Consider the following 24287-nt stretch of genomic DNA (forward strand, 5'->3'; position numbering starts at 1 on the left):
ACTTAAGAAATTCCTCTCCATCTAAACCTTTAACACTATGGCAGCCCCAGTCGATGTTTGGAAAGAAAAATCCCCCTACCATAATCACTCTATTATTCTTACAGATAGCTGAGATCTCTTTACAAGTTTGTTTCTCAATTTCCCTCTGACTATTAGGGGGTCTATAATACAATCCCAATAAGGTGATCATCCCTTTCTTATTTCTCAGTTCTACCCAAATAACTTCCCTGGATGTATTTCTGGGAATATCCTCCCTCAGCACAGCTGTAATCCTATCCCTTATCAAAAATGCCACACCCTCTCCTCTCTTGCCTCCCTTTCTATCCTTCCTGTAGCATTTGTTTCCTGGAACATTAAGCTGCCAGTCCTGCCCATCCCTGAACCATATTTCTGTAATTGCTATGATATCCCAATCCCATGTTCCTTACCATGCCCTGAATTCATCTGCCTTCCCTGTTAGGCCCCTTGCATTGAAATAAATGCAGTTTAATTTATTAGTCCTACCTTGTCCCTGCCTGCCCTGACTGTTTGACTCACTTCTGTTCTCAGCTGTACCTGTCTCAGATCGATCTCTTTCCTCACTATCTCCCTGGGTCCCACGACCCCCACCTTACTAGTTTAAATCCTCCCAAGTAGTTCTAGCAAATTTCCCTGACAAATATTTAAGAATCTGACTTAACTTAGACCAGAAAGAAAGAATTTAGATTTTGGCTTATTAGAAAATTAATGTAAGGGTAGTAATTGAGAATTTATATACAAACATCAATACATTTTGACATATGGATCGGAGAAAATCATGTTTGGAAGGTGGAAAAATAAACTATAAAACCAAGTGTTAATCCCATCTAGAGAATCATGTTAAAAGGGGAATTTGGTAGTATAGATTGACCTTTCATTTCTGGGATCTGAATCCAAATCCAGGCTGGACTGATGACATGCAAGTTTCCTCAACTTTCTGGCGATACTGATCCTGCGAAAAGGACTTCAGCCCTTGGTGAGCATAGCTCCACATTACAGAACTGCTCCTGATTTCAAGTTACATGAGAAATAGGGTAGATATAGGCAAATCAAACCTTTGCACCTAGTCTACCATTCAATAAAGCCATGGATGTGCTTCTACCTACTGGCAATCACCACTTATTCCTCAATTCCTTTAGTATCCAATAATTGGTCTCTATTTTGAATATGCTCAATGGCTGAACATGCATGTTTATTGCAGTAAATTGACAATTTGAAGTGTATGGCCAGTACACCGATGTGTAGTCCTGGCATACAGTTGTCTATTGGCAAAATGCGTTTACTGAGAGCTACTAGTACAGCATTCTTGGTGCTGCCTTCTTATTCAGAACATTGCACCTACAGAGAGCACATCGTGGTGGTGATGGTGAGGGGAGCAGATGAATGGGTAAACAATGCAAGATTTTTAACTTGCTCCTTATTTTTCAGCTTTGGATTGGGACTGCAATGCTGCTTTTAATCTGGAATGATGCTTTTAACACAAAGCAAACAACACACAAGGATGCATACACCAAAGGCTAAATTTTAGCAGCAATAACAGAAAACACATTTACTGAATGCTTTATATAAGTTTTACTTTTTGTGAGTCACTTTGCCAATGATTGTTACAGGTTTGTTGCCCTGGAGTTGCTATAAATGTGCAACAAACTCTTTTCTCTGCTCTTGCTAGTAGTCAATAAGTAGCCGGTTTAGATGGGGCATTTCTGCTTCAAAAAGTTTTTTTTTTCCAAATCGCTGTTTACAAATGGTATCAGTTTGGTTTATTGCTATTTTATCAATATCATCACTGACTTAAAAACATGAGAATCATGCTGCAAAAAAAAACTATTACTTTAAACGCAATTTACAAATGACTGAAGGTCTTAACAATACTTCCTCATGTATTGCACAGATAAATTAGACATTTTTGAATAATTAGTCAAAGAGATTTGCATAGACTGAGCCACCATGGGTCAGTGGTTTAAAGCACAAGAATTTATACATTTACAAATCATTTTTAAAAACATAATAGAAATCGATCTTACAGCTGATGAACGCTGCAGTTGAAAAATTTAAATTCAGTGCTGGCAAACATCTTTCCAGTCTCTCTGGACTTCAGCTGAAGGCTCACCCCAATCCAATCTAAGAGAAACACAGCATTTAGTCAATGTATGCTTAAGCAAACATTATGATCCTCAAATCTGTTTATTTTATTAAAATTTTAAATTAACAAAGTAAATAGGTTATCAGCTAGTTCTTGCTACTTGAAAATCATTACCATTCATTGAAAGCCAAGGTAAATATGCTGATGAAAAAGGTCATTAATCTGAAATATTAACTCGGTTTCATTCTTCACTGACGCTGCTTAACCAAAACATTTTCAGTTATTATTTCAGGAAGGGTACTTGCTCGGCAGTACACCTTCAGATGTGGAGTAAACTACAATGCTTTGCAGACAGTTGCATAAATGCTCTAGTCATCAAAATGTACCAAAACTGGTAGATTTTTCACCCATACTCTAATTTGGGAAGGCTATTTCAGTCAATCCTTAAATTAAGCATTTTTGCTTATCATTTCAACAGATTTTTCTATAAATTACGCCTCACTTCATCTCTGCTCAGTTCATGTCTCAACATAAATCTGATGATCTAGCTTCCTAAGACAGAAACAATTAACATTTATCAGAAAATATATGGTCAACTTGAGTATCTTTTTGAAAAAAGCAAGGGTGACCTAATGGAGGTCCTTCACGTAGCAAAAGATTTTAATAGAGAAGAAACAGTGGATGCATTTCCACTTGAGGGGAAGAGCAAATCTATAAGTCATAAATATAATCTGATCACCTAGGAATCCAATAGGGAATTCAGACGGGACTTCTTTATCCAGAGAGTGTTGAAAACATAGAATACTCTATCCACTGTGAGTAGTTCATGGGGAATAGTGCAGCACAGTGGCTCAGTGGTTACCACTGATGCCACACAGCGCCAGGGACCCAGGTTTGATTCCTGACTTGGGTGACTGTCTGTGTGGAGTTTGCACATTCTCCTAGTGTCAGCGTGGGTTTCCTCCGGGTGCTCCGGTTTCCTTCCACAATCCAAAGACATGCAGGTCAGGTGAATTGGCCATGTTAACTTGCCCATAATGTTAGGTGAATTAGTCAGGAGTAAATATAAGGTAGGGGAATAGATCTTGGTGGGTTATTCTTTGGAGGGTCAGTGAAGTCTCGTTGGGCCAAATGGCCTGTTTCCATACCGTAGCTAATCTAACCTAAAGTACTGATGCATTTTTGATTAAAAATATGAAGGAGAAACAAATAGAGGGGCTACAGAATTAGTCAGGTGAGGAAGGATGGGAACACGTTTTAGTGAAGCATAAAACACCAGCATGAACTTATTTGGTCAAATGGCCAGGTTCTGTCGTGTATACTCCAAGCATACTTTTGTAAAGGCTCTTTAATGCATTTTGAAAACAAAACTTACAAGAAAAAATGTCAGAAAGCTGAAAGTTTTCTTTTGCTGTGCAGATTAGTGTTTTTGGAACTACACAATCCTCGGATTTGTTTTTTGTGACTTGATGTCTGAAGAGACATTGCTTGGAAGGTGGTGATAGAAAACTGTTGAAACTTTATTGCTGGAACAGCCTGTGCCCGAAACGTCGAATCTCCTGTTCCCTGGATGCTGCCTGACCTGCTGTGCTGTTCCAGCAATAAAGTTTCAACTTTGATCTCCAGCATCTGCAGACCTCACTTTCTCCTCGGTGATAGAAAACTACAGACCCCAAGAAGTGGTAACCAACTAAGTACTGAACTCCTCTTGCCATCACTGAAGTAGAGGCGAGGGCTGCCAGTGTGCTTTGCCCGCTAGCGCCTGGGCTGAAATCAGCTGATGTGGTCTGAATAATTCTCAGGTTTAAGAATACCTCACGGCTGAAAGCTCTGAATACTTTTCACACTCGTCCTTCTGCATTAGCTTTGCTGGACTCCAAAAACTGGCTCTGGTTTAGAAATAACTTCAGTTTTGATGTTTTTTTCATCATTTTGCTTTCTTAAGGCAATAACCTTGACTTTGAGCTTCTGGTTTAACTTTACTTTGATCCAAAACCACTAATTGTTCTCAGCTGTTGCAACTTCACCACATCCAGGTTGTTTGAGTGGTGGGGGTGGGGTTGGGGGTAATGTGTGGAGATGGCGCAGTATTGGAAGGGCTGGATCATGTGATAATACGTCATGGGACCTATTAAGCTGTCTTTTGTATTCATTGGCTCTCAAAAGGTAGAATAAGAAGTTTAGCAAAAAAAATTAATACTTAATTATTTCTATGTCTACAATAGCCAAAACCCTACAAGTATCCTCTAAATGACTTGGAGGTGCATTTAATGCTGCCATGGTGAGCCAAGATGCAAATGGCTGGCTTGGTGATACTCTGGATGTTACCTCAGAGGAGTCTCCTGTGCCAGATAACGATATTTTTACCATAACCTTTAGTAACCATTCCTGAAGAAGGGCCTGTGCCCGAAACGTCGAATCTCCTGTTCCCTGGATGCTGCCTGACCTGCTGTGCTGTTCCAGCAATAAAGTTTCAACTTTGATCTCCAGCATCTGCAGACCTCACTTTCTCCATAACCTTTAGTACCCTTACCTCTACCGGACACTACAGCTCAATGACAATCCCTGTGATAATTTAAGCCAACTGCACCTGTCACTCCCATCCCAGTGCAAAGCAAGCTTGAGTCATCTTAATTTCCAAGATCCGAAGCTTTCAGACTAGCATGTTGTTAATTACTAGCACATCATCTGATTCTCCTCACACGCAGAAGAGTCATAAATTCCCCTGTTTGCTTTGTGCATTCTTGAAGACTTATTCTTTCAAAGGCCAAGTGTGTTGGTCACAACGTGAAATACTAATTGTTAACCGATGAAAGGACCTTAAATTAGACAAACAATGAATCAATTAATGGGATGTAATACAATGATGATCAAAACTGTGTCTAATTGTCTACAACTAATTTAAGATGTTCCCATTTAAGTTATTCTCCTTCCTAATTAACAAACGACATGTTCCTGATCATAAATACAAGTTTGGGAAGGTACCAAGTGTACCACAGTACAATTTCAATAGCACTCAATAAAACAAGAGCTCTGGGCTTGTCAAATCATGAGTGCTGTCGGATTAATTAGAAGCTACAGTAATTTGACTCAAATTTGCTTCAACGTGATTACATTAAGTCCTCAGCTGCTTCTTCCCTTTAGTAATGTTTAAAGATAGAGGACTTAGAAATGTACTCTGTCAACTGAGAAGCAGAGTGATGGTGATTGCTCATTTGTGGCACAGATTTTTTTTATATTGTGACTGTCGATGCAAAAGAGATGTGATAAGAAAAAGCAGCATGACTTGGGAGAGAGATGTAAATAAATGAGAAAGAGAGAAAAGCTCACGAAAAAATGAGTGAGAGATATGAAGTGAAACAAATGAGTAGAAATCGAAGACTGAGAATGAAAATGGAAGAGAGTGGGTGAGAATGAAAAAGGAAAAGAACTTGAGAAGAGAGAAAGACTCTTGAGAAAAGACATTGAAAGAGAAATGAAAACAAACAGATGTGGAAAAATCAAGAAAACAAAACTGCTGGGAATTGCTGTAATATTAACTGGTGGGAACGTTGGTTATATGTTCAATAAGTACACCCAGTGTTGAGGTCAGGAATTGGATTTCATAGTTTACAAAACTACATGGAATTTTAATTTTCCAATTTCATTCTATTGTTTGCTTTACAATTGCATTCTTGCAGGGTTATGTAGTTTTGTTTGAATGTTTGTGCAAAATAGGAACCTTTACCACAATAACAACAGTATATTTTGCATTTATAATCCTTATGCTTTTTAAAAAAAATTCTGTGGGAGATGCGGGTCTCGTTGGCCAGGACAGCATTTATAGCACATGCGTAACAGTACTTGAGGTGGTGCTGTGTTGCCATCTTGAATCATTGCAATCCAGGGAGGGAGTTCCAGGGTTAGGGGTAGGGATTCAAGGACAGTAAAGGAATGGAAACTAGATTCCAAGCCAGGATGCTGTGGGGCTTGAAGGGGAATTTGCAGGTGATGGTGCTCACAAGCATCTGCTGCCTTGTCCTTTAAAGTAGTAGAGTTACTCGGTTTCAAAGATGCTGTCGAAGGAGCCCTGGTGAGTTGTTGCAAAGTATCTTGTAAATGGTAGACACTGCTGCCATCAGGCACTGGTGGTGGAGTGAATGAACACTGAATGGATGGGATGCCAATCCTGGATGGTGCCAAACCTCACATTAGTTTTGGAGCTGTGCCCACTAGGGCAAGTGGCGCGTATTCCATCACATTCCTGACTTGTGCTTTGTAGACTGTGGAAAGGAATTGGGGAATCAGGAGGTGACCTACTCAGCTCAGAACTCCTACCCTTTGATTTGCTCCATCATCCATAGTAGGCTAACATTTCAGACTGAGGACTTCTGTTAAAAATGAGCTGCATTTGATGCAATCAATATGGCTTTAGTAGCACTTTTACTTCCCTCCACCAAACAACTTTAAGATATCTAATTTCTAGCTTCACCTTTCCTAAGTTGTTAACACTCACACTGATGGTTCGAATATTGTTGAGTTTGGACCGAGTCACATAATCAAAGCTCAATGTAGTATTCGGGGAATGCTGCAAGCAGAGGCTCTTGCTTTCCCACAAAGTAAAAAGCAGATGCTGACTCAGCTGGAGATTAATGACTCTAAAGTAATGTCCTAAGGAAGGGAATTGTGGTGGAAAAAGTACTACAAACTATTGCATTTCCTATATAACAGCAATAACTAAATCACAAAACTGTTTTCTGTAACATTTTATCAGAGGTTACTAACGGACTAGGGTATCACAAAGCTGCTCGCTCTCTACTTAATTTTAATTGCGTGAGAAAAGGCGAAAGCCTCCACAAAGTTAAAATAAATATCAGCCCACAAGAAATGGAATGTTCGAGAAAACTTAGTTTGCTTTGGCTGGTAGCAGCTTCAGGAACTTCCAGGCTGCTTAACATGACAGCAAGTTCCATTATAACAATAATTGTTCTCATATCTGGAGTGGATGTTTTTTAAACACAACACGAGCATTGACTTCATGCCCATTTACACTTCCAAAATGTTAAGCAAATAGATTCAATTTCTATTTAGTCATTTCCTTAGCCCAGTCTCCTTTACATTTTCATTATTTTAATGCTTGATTCACATATTCTCAGAGCTTTCTGATTACCCCACTTGAACTAAACCACCTCTTCAAAAGTGGCTTCTGGTTAGGTGTATACTTTTGCTACATGCTTCGTGTCAGCTTTGATTGGTGAGCAACACTGCCACCTCAGTGACTTGGCTGTGGATTTAATGCCCAGAGAAAAGGAAGATGACAGGTCTGTGTATGGCTAAGGCAGCACTTCATGGGTGGAGATGCATTTCATATGATATGTTAAACAGCACCTAAACAGGACCTGGTTGAAGGCAATTTAGGAAGAAAGTTTAATGAGCCTGGGATTGTTTGAAGGATCAAGAAAGATTTTTAAGCAAATAACTAAATTAGCCTCTTTCTGACACAGGATTGCTTCAACCAGGAGACAGAATCAAGCTTAGAAGAAGAAAGGTGTAAAGACATTTTAGATTCAACTACTTAATGCACAGAAGAGTGATAAGTAGACGACTCAGGGAGCCATGGGAAATGAATGATTGAAGGATATTAATTGTTCAGATGTCCAGAGGACTGATTTAGCTTCATGTTTTTCTACATTCTGCTAAGGACATAGCTACATAGTGAACACAGAAGTTGAAGTTAATTATTCAAAGGACAAAGATCTCCTGGTCGTGTGGCCAATAAACCTTCATGAACAACAACTAGAGAACTTAACTGCTCAGTTTTCATATTTGCCATTTGTTAGGCCTTGCCACAAGTAAGTTTGTTACATGGAAGCAGTAATCATTCTTAAAGCGCTTAATTAATTAAGTTCTTTGGAATGACCTGAGGATATGCTAAGTTGCTATGTAAAGGCAAGTTATTTCTGCTCTTGGACAAGGCTGGCATTCTCAAAACATGGCCTAGTTGCTTAGAGTAAAAACCATAAAAATGCTCAAAGTAGAAATATTCAAATATGTCTGTTTTGCCAAGATGAAAGAATGAAGGGCATAATCAGAGCGCGTACATGTCATGAGTGAGATGTATTTGCAAGAAGTATGTGTACTAGTACCTTCTGCTATTTAAAGCAGCATAATAGAATGTTAATAAAGTATTATCATTTTTTTTGTGGACCAGACAATACAGTTGGGTCTGTATAAACATATGTTACAGAATCCTGTCCATTCATCCGGAGTTGTTTCATTCTTAGAATAATTTGCAAAGTAACACTGGTAGTTAGCCACAGAGTGATTATCCACTTTGTGGTTTCTGGCAAAGGATCTAAAAAGAAGCTATTCTTCCAGGAAGATTGCTGAATGAATAATAGTTCACGAGAAGCTTTATAGACTGGACTTCCTCTCCACAATCACATACACTGAACTATCTTTCATCTTCCAGTTAAAAGTGGAAGGTGCCGATCTTCAAGCAGGAGAAATGCCGTTAATAATGACTAAATGTCAACTGAGATCTAAAATCACCACTTGCCCTGACATGTATAATCTCCTTCAGCCTTACAATCCTTGGAGTTTTGTGTTCTCCTCTAATTTTGATGATTTGTGCCTTCCCAATTATATTTGCTTCCCCAGAGGTGGCTATGCCTTCTCGTGCTTTGTCCTCATATTCCAATATTGCTCCCTGCTTGCTTTCTCAAATTCCTCCTTGAAGACATTGACTAAAGCCAATTCTTTGGTCAAATTTTAATTTTTTTTTTCTTGGAATGTATATGGGCATCACTGGCTAGGCCAGTGTTTATAGCTCATTCCTAAATATCCTGGAATTGGTGGTAATGAGCTGCCTTCTTGAACCACTACATTCCTTCAGTGAAGGGACAGCCACAGTGCTACAGCAAGGGAGTTTCAGGATTTTGACCCCACAACAATGAAGGAATGCAACAACATTCCAAGTCAAAATGGTGTGTGACTTGGAGAAGTTACAGGTGGTTCCCATTGGATGTTCTGCCAATTTTGCCCTTTTCATTATTTGAGGTCACAGGTTCAAAAATGTTGTTGAAGGAGCCTTGCTGGATTACTGCAGTGCACCTTGTAGATAGTACACACTACTGCCCTCACAGTGTTGGAGAGAGCAAATGTTCAAAGAAGTGGATAGATGCTATCAATTTGCCTGCTTTATCCTGGATGGTGTTGAACCTGTGCTGCTGGAGTTGCTCTCCTTCAGATAAGTGGATACTATTCTATCAAACTCCTGATGTTTGGCTTGTAGATGATGAACAGTTAGGGGAGTCAGGAGGTAGGCTATCACTGCAGAATTCCTACTGTTTGATCTACTCTTGGAATCACAGTATTTATATGGCTGATTCAGTTCAGTTTCTAGTCAGTGGCCTGAGATAGAGTTTCAGTAATAGTGATGACTCCAAAAGGGAGAATGGTTAAATTCTCTCTTGTTTTCACTTATTAGCTCAAAATATAAATGTTTGTCCAGGTCTTGCTCTATTTGAATAAGTACTACTTCAGTATCTGCACAGTCGTGAACAGTGCTGACCATGCAATCAATAAACATTCCTACTTCTGATATGATGCAGACAATGTTATTGACGAACCAGCCTAGGATGGTTGTGCCAAGCGCAATACCTTGAAATCCTGCAGAGATGCCCTGGAGCTGAGAGGACTGACCCCCAACAACCACAAACATCTTCCTTGTGCTGGCTATGACTCCAACCTGCAGAAAGTTTTCCCCATTTCCCATTATTTAAGTAATAGTAGTGCTCCTTGTTGCCATTCTTAGTCAAATGCTGCCTGGATGTTAAGGGAAGCTACCTCGATAATTCAGTTTTTTGTTCATATTTGAACCAAGACTGTAATGAGGCCAGAATTTACACTTTACCAGAGCCACTCAGCTTGAGTGTCAAATCCCGGGTGTTGTTCAGCAAATACTACTTGACAGCAATCTCAATGACCCTTTCCATCACCTTCCCTATGATCAAAAGTGGACTTTTACATTAGTAATTGGTTGAGTTGGACTTGTCTTCTGTCTTGTGGTCAGGACATTTCTGATCAACTTTCCACATTATGGTAGATCTCAGTATTATAACTGCATTGGAAGAGCTGGGCTAGAGGCATAGCTGGCTCTTGGGCACAAATTTACCAGGCTAATGATGGAATGCTTTCAGCATTAATCATCTTTGTAGTTTATCCACTGTTTCTTGATATCACCTGGAATTAAGTGAATTGGCTGAAGATCGGCTCCGTGATGCTGGGACCTTCAGGTGAGGACTGAGATGAATATGCACATGTTACCTCTGGCTAAAGATGGATGCAAATGCTACAGTAGAAAATTGTGGTGCTGGAAAAGCACAGGAGGTCAAGCAGCATCCAAGGAGCAGGAGAACAGACATTTCGGGCATAAGCCCTTCATCAGGGTTTATAAACCTTTTCTGAATCCTTTTAAGTTTCACAACAGCCTTCCTATCGGAGGGAGACCAGAATTGCACAAAATATTCCAAAGCTGGCTAACTAATGTCCTGTACAGCCGCAACATGCATCCAAACCCCGATACTCAATGCTCTGACCAATAAAGGAAAGCATACCAAATGCCTTCTTCACTATCCTATCTACCTGTGACTCTACTTTCAAGGAATTATGAACTTGCACTCCAAGGTCTCTTTGTTCAGCAACACTCCCTAGGACCTTACCATTAAGTGCATAAGTCTTGCCCTGATTTGCCTTTCCAAAATGCAGTACCTCACATTTATCTAAATTAAACACCATCTGCCACTCCTCAGCTCATTGGCCCATCTGATCAAGGTCTCATTGTACTCGGAGGTAACCTTCTTTGCTGTCCACTACACCTCCAATTTTGGTGTCATCTGCAAACTTACTAACTATACCTCCAACGTTCATATCCAAATCATTTATATAAATGACAAAAAACAGTGGACCCAGCACCGATCCTCGTGGCACACCACTGGTCCTAGGCCTGCTCCTCATTATCTGGTATGGACATGATCCTGTGCTGTAATTTCACGAAGTTGATATCTCATTTTTAGGTGTGTCTGATGGTGCTCCTGGCATGTCCTCCTGCAATCTCCTTTAAATCTGGGTTGGTTCCAGTTTGCTTTGACGTAACAGTGCAACTTAATGGGTTGCCAGGCCAGCTAGGATGTTATTTAAGAGTTAACCACATTGCTGTGGATGTGGAATTAGATTTGAGCCATCCAGGTAGAGATGTCACACTTGCTTCTCTAAAAGAAGATCAGTGAAACAGATGGGCTTTTACGACAATCACCCCATGGTTCCATGGTCACCATTAGGACTAACTTTTGAATTCCAGATTTATTAACTGAATTGAAATTTCCTTATGTGCCATTTGAACCTAGACCTGCATAACATTAGTATAGGCTTCTTGCTTACCACCCCAGTGACATACCACAATTTTGTCATCTCCCCCAGTCATCTGACCTAATAATGCCTTTGTGGCTTGGTGTCATACTTTGTCTCATTCTGCTCTTAAGCATATGAATCTTTCTGAGATGCTTTGTTATGTCAAATTATAGAATATTACAGCATAAAAAGAGACTATTCAGCCCATATAGTCTCTACCAGCCTTATCAAACAGCAAAAAAACAGAAATTGTTGGAAAATCTCAGCAGGTCTGGCAGCATCTGTGAAGAGAAATCAGAGTTAGATGAATACAAGTTATGTTTCCTTTCTCAATTACATACCTCACAAGAAAATGGCAGCCTCCACACATGTATGATATTAGAGTTCAAGGTATTTTTTAAAGGAAAACAGAATACCGTGGTTGAAAGATTAAGTGCAATCAAAGAGAGAAAATTACGCCACAAATTATTTTGTAAATATATTACTAGGTTAGTCAAAGTATTAAGTAGTAAACATGGAAAATAGTACTTTTAGCTGCAGAAAGAGTGGACTTAATTTAGTGGAGGAACGTGCTGATTTCATTGAGTTGCTTTTACCTTGATCTGCAAGAATGGGAGGTACATCTTTAGCAGCCGGTGAAATGCACATTATCTTGTCACCCATTCTCTGACCATCCACCTCGGTCAACCCTCCGAATGCACAGACAACGCCAGCAGAAAGATCTGGAACATCACTAACTTTCAGAATAAGCTGTAGAAAAGAGAATGTGCAGAATTCAGGAACCTCAAAATCAGAGATGTCAGATTTGGAGGGAGAGAAATGTATTTCTATTGATAATTCCTATGACAGCAGCATTAAGTGTTTATTACTTTACTAATAAACAGACTTAAAAGCAGGCTCTGTTGTCCAACCAATATACCCAAAGCAGAAGCTCCAAATATATTACAAGGGGGCACCTTTTTTTTTATTTTCAATATTCCCTCATGGCTTTCAGAACAAATTTATCATGTCAAAAGTCAGCAAGAACACAGTGGGATAAATGGCCTCCCACCTGTGTAGAAATTGTGCTACAATTCCTGTGCCAGCACTGTTCCAGTATTCAATGTGGCTCAGATATGTTCATGTACAGAGCATCAGTGTTTTGTCAATACGAGGCATTTGCAGTAACAGTGAGAAGCTGGGGCAATAGGAATAAATTAGCTGCGCATTGATAAAAAACAAAAGAACTGTGGACGCTGTAAATTAGAAACAAAAGCACAAGTTGATGGAAAAGGTCAGCAGGTCAAGCAGCATCTGTGAAGAAAAGTCAGAGTCATGTTTCTGGTCCGGTGACCCTTCCTTAGAACATTATTCTGAGGAAGGGAGGAAGGGTCACTGGACCAGAAACCTTAACTCTGATTTCTCTTCACAGATGCTGCTAGACCTGCTGAGCTTTTCCAGCAACTTCTGTTTTTTGCTCTTTGATAAGGCTGCTAAGACTATATGGGCTGAATGTGCTCTTTTTGAGCTGTAATAGTCGAAATCTAATGTTGTGAACATCTACATGTTAAACTACCAATGATAGGAATAATGAAATGTTAAAACAATTTTAACTGTTATCTCTGATAATTAACAGGGCCACATTTTACGGTCCGATAAAAGCAACAAACTCACTGCAAGCAATTCCTCTGTGCATTATTTGAATGAACCTATTTAACGTAAGCCTTCATTAAAATGTCAATGTAATCTTACATTAATACTTTAATCTATTCTTTCCTAATATGATAAAAACTACAATTTCACTCCATTAATGGCTTGCAAGAACATTAAGTGTAAGAATTTGCTCCTTCCGTGTCTTGGAAGACACCATGTGAGTTGTCCATTTTTGAACTCTCAAATTAATTTTTATATTACTTTCCACTCGTAACAAACTTAGTAAAGGATCTCACTATCAGTGCTAGAAAAATTGGCTAACATGAATTAAAATTAGATTCTTGCTTGTAATGGTTTTATTGAATGCATAAATTGGGTGCAAGTTAAGAGGAATTAGAACACAATGGAAAAAGAAGAACAGAATTAGAACAAAATGATATCAGTGCTACAGGTAATTAAGATTCTTTGTAACCATTTAATTTCTGAGAGCTGTGGGAGGGCTTCTTCAGCACGACCGGCAAAAATATTTAACTCTTGCAATGTAACAACTACATTCCTTTCCTTTCTTCTAATAAACTGAAAAAATCTAAAAGATAATGGTCTTGTGGCAAATACTTACCGGTACACTGTGCTCGGATGCAGAGATACTATTTGGCTGGATACTGAGTTTCACGCACTGATCAATACTGGCGGCAAATCGATAGGGCTCCATGGCTCGCTCGCACTTGTCTCTCCTTGAGCACCTTAGGAAACAGAAAAGAATCTAATTAATCTGGGAATGGTTCTAAAACTACCTTGGCATCTACCTACCTGATTCGGAGATGTTAGTAAAAAGCAACCCTGGATAATAATGCAGCATTACACTCAGTATAGTTAATGAATTCAGTTCAGATCTCCGTGGTATGAAAGTCGAATTGTTTTCCATTTTTAGAGAGACATCGGTAGTCCAGGGCTCTAGAGTCTCATTTATACTCCAAGACTCTTGAGACTACGTTGATCTTGGGCCATTATGGCCCACACTGATAGTAGTTCCCTTGAGGTTGCAACATGCCAGTTTATGAGCCAGGAAGTATTAATTTAAATTATCTGTCTGCTGCATGTGCTGACTTGAATTTAACTGCTGAAATATGTAGATTTGTATTAGATATTTTCAGTAGTCTGCATAAAACTGCTTGGTTTACAGCACTGGACAAGGCAAAAAGTCAGCTCCTTTGCTGCACAGTTTCCCTGTAAAATATCTCCTCACATTTTCTTTGTGCTTAGATTCACCACAACTATAACTCCAGCACAGTTAGGTATAGTATCAACATCCTCCAAATCAATCACTATCCCAACTAGCACATATACCACAAGAAGCACAGACTCCAACTCACTGATCCAACCAGGCACTTTTACATCTTGCATATCAATTGGGAAACTGGTCACTTTCTTTGCATTATTTACCCAATGCCTTCAAATCAGAACTAATGTTGACAAATCAAGACTCTGAACTTACAAATCTAATACCATCCAAGCTTTATTCAGTACTGGACTAACCTGAGTGGTATACTAGAAATTTCTGTATTATTTAATATTTACGAACCTCTAGATACTTGAACCTGCTCCGATTTATACAGATAGAATCTCCCTTGAATAGTGATGAATTTACTTTTAATTCTGAAAGCTGATTTGGTATTCCCATTGAAAGTATTTAGTCAGTTCCAGTGTGTGCTCTTTACCTGTGCAGCCATCATGAATATTTATCTGTCACTTCCGACCCTGACTAACAGAACAGGGAAGTAAAATGTGCGATATTTAGCTGATCTTTAATCTGAGCCGACAGAGTGAGAAGAGAAATGCTGGGAAAAGTAGCAATGAGGTTATAATGAACAAATTAGTCCTAAGTTGGCATACACTTCAGTTGCTCATTCTGCATTGGCCCCACTCAATCTACAATCAGCAGAATATCACACCCACAATTCATTGCATTTTGCGAATAAATCACACAAAGAACAAATGTAACTCGAGACAAAACTTCAATCATTAATACAATAGTGTTTGCTTTAGGAATTCTTGTAATAATAACCATCTGTTCAAACATGATTTTGTCATTCCATGATCTATTTACAGGATGGATCTGCCAACAAATACACAGAAAATGAGACCAGTGCCATCGATGGAATAGTCTATCATACTGACTGAAAAATGCACATCTTTTAAATAATCTCATGGTCTTTACAGCATCTGCTAAAAGTAATTCATTAATGGGAAGAAATTATACAGTGCAATCATAGCATACAAATTTGTTAATGTATCCAAATGTGACTGTCACATAGTTTTACTCATTTGATTTTAAGGTGATTAGAGAGACAGATTGAAGCAATGGACGAAGTGAGTTTCTCCTGTTCAAATATTTCCTTGCACCAACCATGTAGCCAACACTTTTACTCCACAATGCTGCTATGATCAAAATAGCTTCAGTAGCTCTATGAATGTAATACTATGCTGCAACCCAACTTTGGTCTCACTAATAAACCAGGATGGGTAAAAGGAAAAAAGTATAGACAGTGGATTTCTAGGGTAATTCAGTTTAAAAGATGGGCAGAAAGCCATAATCCACTGCTAGAAGTTGTTGAAGTAAACAATACAAATGATTTCAATGTGGAACCAGATATTACTTTTGAGTTAACTTATGGTGAGAAGGAAGGATTCAAAAGGGCCCACGCATAGCTGGACCAATGTTTCTTCTCTAATTTTTAAAAGTTTCCTATTATCTTTTACATTAGGCTGAGATAACAATAGTTATTCCACAATTACCTGGCAAACTGCTTCACAAATTCAATTTCAAAGACATGCACTTTCATGATTGATGTTAATGAACAAATGAATGCTTGACACTTCTGTACAAACTTTATTTCCCAACACCTCAAAGGGATTACCCATTTTAAATTAATCATGTACTAGAACTAAGGAAAGGGTTTGATACAAATTTGCGAACCCTTTACAAGCAAATATCCCAGAATGTAAGTTCAAAGTCAATGAACATGGTAACAGTATTAAAATACTGTATCACATTAGAGGCACATTACTACTTAAATCATAAAGAGAATTACTACATAGTGAGCAACAGTGAGAAAACTTTCTGGATCTTCCAGAAATCAGGCAGCTGGTTGGCTGCTGGCAATCATTCTGCCCTCACCTCCCCACAACAAGAAGCGGAAGTTACGTTCATTAGAGGTTTTGGTCAATCAATGGCTAATCGCTCCAGAACATGAGACTGTTTGAGCAAATGACATGGCTGCTGCTGGGAAACCACCCATTGGAATCACAGAATGGAGAATCAAAGAGGTCAAAGGGTGGGGTAGTGGAGGTAGAGGGTCTGGAGCTGTGATTGGATGTGGGGTTGGGGAGTGGTGTTGGGTGGTGGAAGGAGGGCTCAGAAGCAAGGACAGAGAGGTATCTGCCAGTGGCCATCCAGCTAGCCTAAGTCCAGTCCCTCAATCTTGGACCTAATCAAGCTATATTCTCACCTGGATGTGGATAATTCTAGCCATAAACACCAGATTTGGACTATCCTTCCCTTCCAATAATACTGTAACCTTTCAGGCTGATGCAGAAAGGGAAGCAAAGGCCCTAAGTGCAAAGATAGAAGTATGTCTTTCTCAGATAGACTGGCTTTATACATATATCTACACTCATATCAGTGTAAAACAGGTCTTGCAATTTTTCGCAAGTCGAACTGTACCACAACCTCATTTTGAATTCCTTTGATGCTTTTCACTTGATAATATTCTTGATTTATTTAAACCTTATCAGACTGAAATAATGCAGTCTATGACAGTCTCCATTACATATTTGCCTTCGAGGTGCAGAGAGGCTTGTGGTTGGTTGATATGGAATCTATAAAAGAGACACAAATTTGACAAGCTGAACACTGGAAAAGAGAAATTGTATCTCTAATTTACAAAATGGATTCAGTAACAAGCAGAACTGCTGAAAACGCAAAACTGACTCTTCCATACCAGAATTCTGGAAAAAAAAGGTTTCATAAAATCTAATTTTATCCCTGGTGTACTGACAACTTTCCAGTGCACAGAAGGAGCCTCATTATGCCTTCAGTACCTATTTCATAGTGAAAAATCAATGGTGAACTTTCCACAGCATTACGACAATAATGAACTCAGAAGGGGATCTGTAATTAAGCAGCATTGATTGAGATGATATGCATAGCCTTATGTCCAATCTAATAACATGGTGCATTATTCACCATTATTTCATACTCATAGTTCAGAATGATGTGCTGCTTGTAGGAAGAGCAAACACACTAAAATGTTTAAAGTTACAATAGTTTACCTCATGGTAAAATCAGAACAGCTAACATAATGCAATCAGGAAAATCTCTTGAAATATATAAGTGTAAAAGGAAAATGCAACCTTTTACAGTAGCACTGTAGCTGGCCTTCACTCTATTTGAGCACAGTACAAATGGAATTGTTCATGTCTTTAAGAGGCAGTGGCTGGATTTCCTTGCTTTAGGTCTTTATTTAGATAGAAGAATTCCTTTTCTCGAAGGAAGTAGCACACAAATTAATTATTAGCAACTGTATGTGTTAGCACCAGCTCCTAGATTTTTAGGTGACCACCCCTATGAAATTTATCAGATGACCCAATAGTCTTTATCTCTGTTTACGTACGTGCACCAATAGAAATTCACCCCAACCATGTCTATGGCCAACCAGTAACTGTAAATTTCACTGCTCTGTGTTAATCTTATGGAGACGGGCATCTTGTCATTACATAATAGACTCCAAAAAAAGAGCGACTCCACCCTGAGTTAGCTAAAAATAAAGAAAACATTGGAAATACTTGATAGGTTCATAAATATTTATGAAGCGAAAGATCAGGTCACGTGGCAAAATTAATGCTTTATGAAAACCGTTCTAAAATACTAATCTTATTATTTCCGACATAGACGATATCAAATTCATTGCATACTTTTAGTACTTCTTTCTGCTTTTAGATCACTTGTAAAAGCTGTCCTGTCCAAGAAGTTTTGCTGAAACATGTATGGCACTTCATAACGCGAGTTTGCACTAGACAGGAATTGCACCAAACTCAATGTGAAACCCGAAATGACCGTCCACAAAAAAGTCAGGATCTGCTCCATTTAGGATACAGGTCAGGCTCCAATTCTAGAATTATTTCCCTTATTCATGAACATTCACAAATAAAACTACTTTGTATTGACAATAATGAGGGTGATTTCCAAATTTAACCAGTCTTTTCTTTCTAGTGAGATGGACATTAATCAATATTTTTTATGAGAATGTTTTACATCAGAGCTCATTCCTACAGCTCCTCCTCACTGATCATGAACTCCAAACCATTCAAATTTGAAAGGACCAACAGACCCTAGTAATAAAGCCATATGTCAAATTTTCCAACTTGTCAGAACTCTACTCTGCTGCAGTAATCCTTCACGCTATAATGACCCGACAGAGCTGAATGCATTGTACTGAGGGAATACTTCTATTGCAGAGGTAAGCAATTATATTGTCGCAAGAAGACATTATAATACCACAGTATTCATGAATTGCATTATATTAACTGACAAGTGCATCATGTTAGTCGCATAACTAGGATTCTTTCGAAAATGATTTCTGATTTATCCCTGCTTGCGAAATGGAGTGCACAATTTTATTTTCATCTCAAGAAATTATCAACGGAGGTTTCACCTTTCAAATTGAGTTTCCCTATCTAAAATTGTAGTTTGTGCATTTATAACTCATTATGAACACAATTAAAAACAAATATATTCTGACTGTGGCTGAACCATCTTCCTGGGTTAACAGTCAGTTGAACTGAAACACTGTTTGCATTGCCTGTTTAAGACACTTATGACCAAAAGCAAGGTTGCCATATCTTCAAAGTCCCATAGCAGTTGGACACTCCACCTGTTATGTGTTTAGTCTTCTTTTTAAACCAGCTCCCCCTCAGGCAATGCCTTGTCTTGTGACGAAGAAATACAAGCAGCACTTTCCATTAGATGGATAGTCTTACAGTGCTGCCAGTTGGAAAACATTCAACAGACTTATCTGATCATCACTTCTCCAGAGTTACCTGGACAGTTTCTTTCTCCCATCTTGGAAAGGAAATTTCTTCTGCTCATTCGCAATTCTTCGCTTACAATTTTTCCTCTCCCAAGCAACTCTTCCAGTCTGGTGCAGTTCTTGCTACCAGTTTCCAATCTAGCTGCTGTGAAATGGTGTTCAATGTTGTGCTGTGTTCCTACAGAGATGCCTGATTGGACAAAGGCTGAAATTCATGGTGCAGCAAATGGCACAGAATCCGCATTGACAGCCAAACAGGATCAGGACCTGGCAAATGATCTTGGAACAACAAATCCGTTTTGTAGCACAAGCCTTTATTGCAATGGCTGATGAGACAAGAAAAATAATACTCAAAGTTCACACATGTGCTCATGTCAATAGTTTTGCTCCACTGAAAAATGTATCAAATTGAATTGTCAGACAAGGGGGCATTGTCCGTTTAAAGTATTTTTTGTATGCACCTAGGACATCAATGAGATTTTTAATTTAGATAGATTTTGATTTGACTTTTAACTTATCACATAATAAAGAATAGAAATCAGACAATCTAAGTACAAGCTGATTTTATCTACTACATTTGAAGGTAATGATCAATTTTTACTGGCTTTGTCACCTTACGTACTTTATTCTTATACAGGATTTGAGTGTCACTGGCAGGCTAACATCTCTTTCCCGTCTTTAGTTATCCTTCAATTGAATTGCTTTCTGAAATAACCTACAGAGTCAATAAGTGTCCAGTTGCATGTAGGCCAGAAAAGTAAGGGTGGCAGATTTCCTTCCCTAAAGGATATTAATAACCCTGATGGGTTTGTTTTTTATTAGATGTTACCAGAATAAAGGCAAAGCAAAATAAATGGATGCCTACTGGTATGATTTGGCACCTTTTTCATGTTCTGATTCAAGATTGAAGTTACTGCAAGACCAATGTAAATTAAATGCTGCTACGACTTCATCCATACATCAAAATCGGACAAATGCTATCCTTTGTGTAAAGACCTTGGCTCTCCCTGATCAAGATGTTTCTGCTATAGTTGTGTTAGCATCACCAACTAATGCCCTTTTCTGATAGCATTTGCATGGGTAGCAGGTATGACCCACTCAGATGTTAGTGCTGATAATGAAAACGTTTAATGGAAAGTTCTAGACTTTCAAGCGATGGGGCTGTGACTATTTCCCTTGGCAGTTTGCTCCATTGCAGGAGGTTCCTTGGGAAGTTAGCTATTTGATAAATATATAGGCTTTATATTTTGTATGTGTGGCTAAATGCCATGTTCTGTCATTGCTGGAGGCCACCAAGTGCTTGCTTTTTGTAAATTCCCACCTGATCCATGCCATATTTTGTAGAACATAGCCTACTTTTCTCTCTGTTTTGTTGTAGTGATTCATATTCCAAATCTTTGATCAAGGAGGTGACACTAGTGTATTTCCCATGCCGATTCATGCAGAATTATGTTTGAGTTTGGATAATTTCTCTTGCCGTACAATGATCTCCACACGAATTTTACATGCTCTAGGATGTTTGGTGACCTATAATTTTGATTATTTTTTGTTGCAATACTAAAATTCCTCCCTAGAAATCCAAGAACCCTGTTTGCTTTTTATGTTATCTGTTGAAGATGGAATCTGCCTTGAAGACTGATTTAACATGTCAGGTACAGTTTTGTATCTACCTATTGGCGTAGGTGATTATAGAATTTAAAAACTTTTCATTGGTGCATCCTTATTATTAGTGATGCATATGACATAGCATGTTTTGACATTGAATACATCTTCCATAATTCAAATTTCCTGCTTTTCATTAAATTCTGCAATTGTTGTGGACTGACAAGATCAGGATCTTTCCCTCATACTTAAGAGCATGCAGTCACCTGCAAATTGTCACACCCTAAATTTTTTGAAACTTGGTGAAAAGGTCATTTAAATATATCAAGATGTGTAAAGGTCCTAATGTATTTTGCTTGAGCATACAGAAAGGCTATCTGCACCACTGGCACATTCATCTGTGTTTCCCCCTTCCAGCTCACCAACTGTGTTCCCCTACTGGGAGTAATCTGGAGATTGCGATGTTGTTTAAGAGGTCACCTTCGCCAATCTCCTTATGACCTCAGAACAGTAGACTGGATATCTGGTCAGCATGGACAAGTTGGACCGAAGGGTCTATTTTCATGCTGTACATCTCTATGGCTATGTGTCAGGATGAATTCTCATTGCATTTTGTCTTCTGTTGGTAAGGAAATGTCAGGTCCTGTGATCCCATTATAGTGAAAAAGGACAAGAGCTTTTCTTCAGCAACATTGCCAAAGGTTATTGAGACATTTTATATTGCCATTTATACATTTGTTTTGAGACTTCAAGACAGGTCATTACACAAATGCAATATTTTGGATGATCTTTCTGACTGAAAATCGCACTGACTCTCTACCAGAATATTGTGAATTTCAAAAATACAAGAATGAAGAATATTTTCAGTCACCTGGCAAATGACATTGATGAGAGTAGCTGGTGTGTAGTTTTGGCTAACTTTAATCAACTGTTTTGAATAGGTTACAGATGTGTGTTTTTTTTTTCTGTTGATCTGTGAAGTAGCTGCGACTGATGGACTCTTGAAAGAGACTGGTCAATTTTGGAGCCTGGTATGATACTGTCTGTTTTGATATCAGAATCACACTTTAAAAAAAAATTTTGGTGAAACAACGGTCTGATTCAAGGTAGCTTTTAAGACACAGAGCAAAACTTGTGATTCAAGGTGAATCTGCTTTTAAGTTAGTCAACGGATTTAAAGTTGCTTCAAAGTTCATGAAATGAAATTCAATATGTATTAATTAACAAGTATTTCACATTGCTTTTACAATGTGTGTTGATGCAGATAATCAGTTGAACAAGTTGACTTAAATGCACATTTGTCATCAGTCTAATGGGAGAATTTGTGTCTATTTAATAAATATCTTGCCACTAGATGTCACCAGCATATTTTTATGAACAGTGCACAAAACCTAATCTCATACCTACCTGTCAGGGAGAAAATGCACAAATACATGCAACATGCTTTTCTGGTTAACTGTTTAAATTTAAATACATGATCATGATATATACTTTAAAGATAAATGTAGGTGGTAGCAACTTTTGAAGAAAAAATTTGAATGGCAAATGATGAAGCTTAATTTAACAATTGTTCAATTGCTAATCTTCTGAATGACATAGCAGCATCTTTGTACCATCCTTGACTGAAAAAAAAAACACATGTTTAGAGTCTATCAGAAATAGAGAAGATAAGTTCAGATAAGCTTCCATTTTTATTGCTGAATGCAATGCTTGGCATTGCAGTTTCACAAATCACCAAGAAAGATACAAAGTAAACTCATTGTCCATAAAGCATGTCCTTCATTCATGAAAAGTCCAAAAAATGTTTACACATTTTTTTAAAAAGCCTTAAAATTTTAAATATACAATCCCAAAATCTTCAAGTGTGCCAACTCAATTAACTTTGAAAATGAAATTTGCTCAATTTCCATCATGTTTTCCTTCTCCGGGTTTGGTACATGACTTAGTCATCACTTCACTATTGCTATTCACTTAGTGTTGCAGAATTTTGCAGGTTATTATGGAATGACCCACAGGGCAGAAATATTCACTGCCACTCAATCCTGTCCAGCTATAAAAGTCTGCATAAATTTAACTATCCAGTCTATCTTGCAGCAATCTGATTTACTCAACACTGAAAGGGTGTTAGTCTGAAGAAAAACTTTGCTAAGAGATCTCTGGCTGACCAATTCTTTTGTTGTTTATAAAGAGATTTTATTTTTCTACATTTTCTTCTCAATTCAGACCACACTCCTTTTTTTCCCCAATTACACAGTTGCACACTCTCCAATGTGTAGTAACAAATAATTTCAAGAGAGTTGTTTAAAACAGCACCAGACTCATCACCTTTGCCACACACACCACAATAGCAGCATGATCATCAGTTTTGCGTTCCCATTTAAATTTTATTAACAAATGGAAGTGCAAGGAATTACTGAGAACAATGGACAAGGTGACACTATTCTCCATGGATCCAATACTTTGATTGAAAAATTCTTACCCTCAAGTTCATATTTCTCCACAGTTTCACCCTATTCTATAATCAGTCACCTCTTTCAGTCTACTAGCCCTGTGCTGTTCAAACTCTACCTTCTTGTGAATCTGTAGTGTCTTTGTCCCAACTAAAGTCAACAGGATCCATCATGGCCCTGAATCACATTGGATACTCTCCAAAAGTGTCAAGTAAGCTGCTCTTAGCGGGGATAGCAATGCAGAGGGTGCAAAAAACTAAAAAACCAACACAAGCAAGGTAGTCCAACAATTCATGATCCTTCCTGTAAAATTGTGCTCGCTACTGACATTCTAATGTTTTGGTAATATGCCACAACTCACTGTCAAAGTTCATTGGCAGATATCAGCTTTAGCAATGTTAAAGGGCTGACATTAATGTCAGCAAGTATGAATCACACCCATCAGGGAGCAGGGGGAGAATAAAGGACCACGATCAAGCCAAAAAGCTTTAAAACAGGAAAGTCACATTTTTATATGGATGCAATGAATAAATATTTGCTACTTACATGTTGTGAAGGACACACCAACCACAGTGAGGGTCCCCAGAACTTAGACACTTGCTGCATGTCTCGTACTGTTCGCATGATTCCACTGGCACCCTTGACAGCTAAAAAATAAACCAAATACAAACATCAGAATAAGGTAAACATGAAACAAGATGTTATTACATATAAGATTAGGAGAGATTTTAGAAGTTTTCTTTCGATTATTTGGTAAACAAGATGTGAACTGCTTTAATCTAAACACAGCTGATCAGAGATGTAGACTGAAAACTATTCAACATTGAAATACACTATCATTTACATTTCATTGGCACATACACTTGCCATTTTTAAAATGCATGAACAGAACTCTTGTTATTTTCCATGAGTTTTCTCAGATATTCAGTTTTCTAAATCAAGATTTTCTAGGAGCTCCTTAAAGTCTGGAAGTAGTGTGGAAGGAAACTTTTGAACAATACTGAAACCAAAGCAGAATATGGA

General features: G+C 38.3%; 1 protein-coding gene across 1 annotated transcript in view; it reads right to left on the bottom strand.

The window, feature by feature from the left end:
• The window catches only part of plxna2 (plexin A2), a 455048-nt gene that overhangs the window by 148548 nt on the left and 282213 nt on the right, over positions 1-24287 (bottom strand). The window contains exons 5-8 of the mRNA XM_043716237.1: positions 23811-23911; positions 13743-13866; positions 12088-12241; positions 2043-2139 (exon numbers count right to left, since the gene is read on the bottom strand). Of these exons, the coding sequence (XP_043572172.1) occupies positions 2043-2139; positions 12088-12241; positions 13743-13866; positions 23811-23911 (476 nt within the window). The remainder of the gene's footprint in view (positions 1-2042; positions 2140-12087; positions 12242-13742; positions 13867-23810; positions 23912-24287) is intronic.

The sequence above is a fragment of the Chiloscyllium plagiosum genome, chromosome 26 (genome assembly GCF_004010195.1).
Source record: "Chiloscyllium plagiosum isolate BGI_BamShark_2017 chromosome 26, ASM401019v2, whole genome shotgun sequence".
Classification (NCBI taxonomy): domain Eukaryota; kingdom Metazoa; phylum Chordata; class Chondrichthyes; order Orectolobiformes; family Hemiscylliidae; genus Chiloscyllium; species Chiloscyllium plagiosum.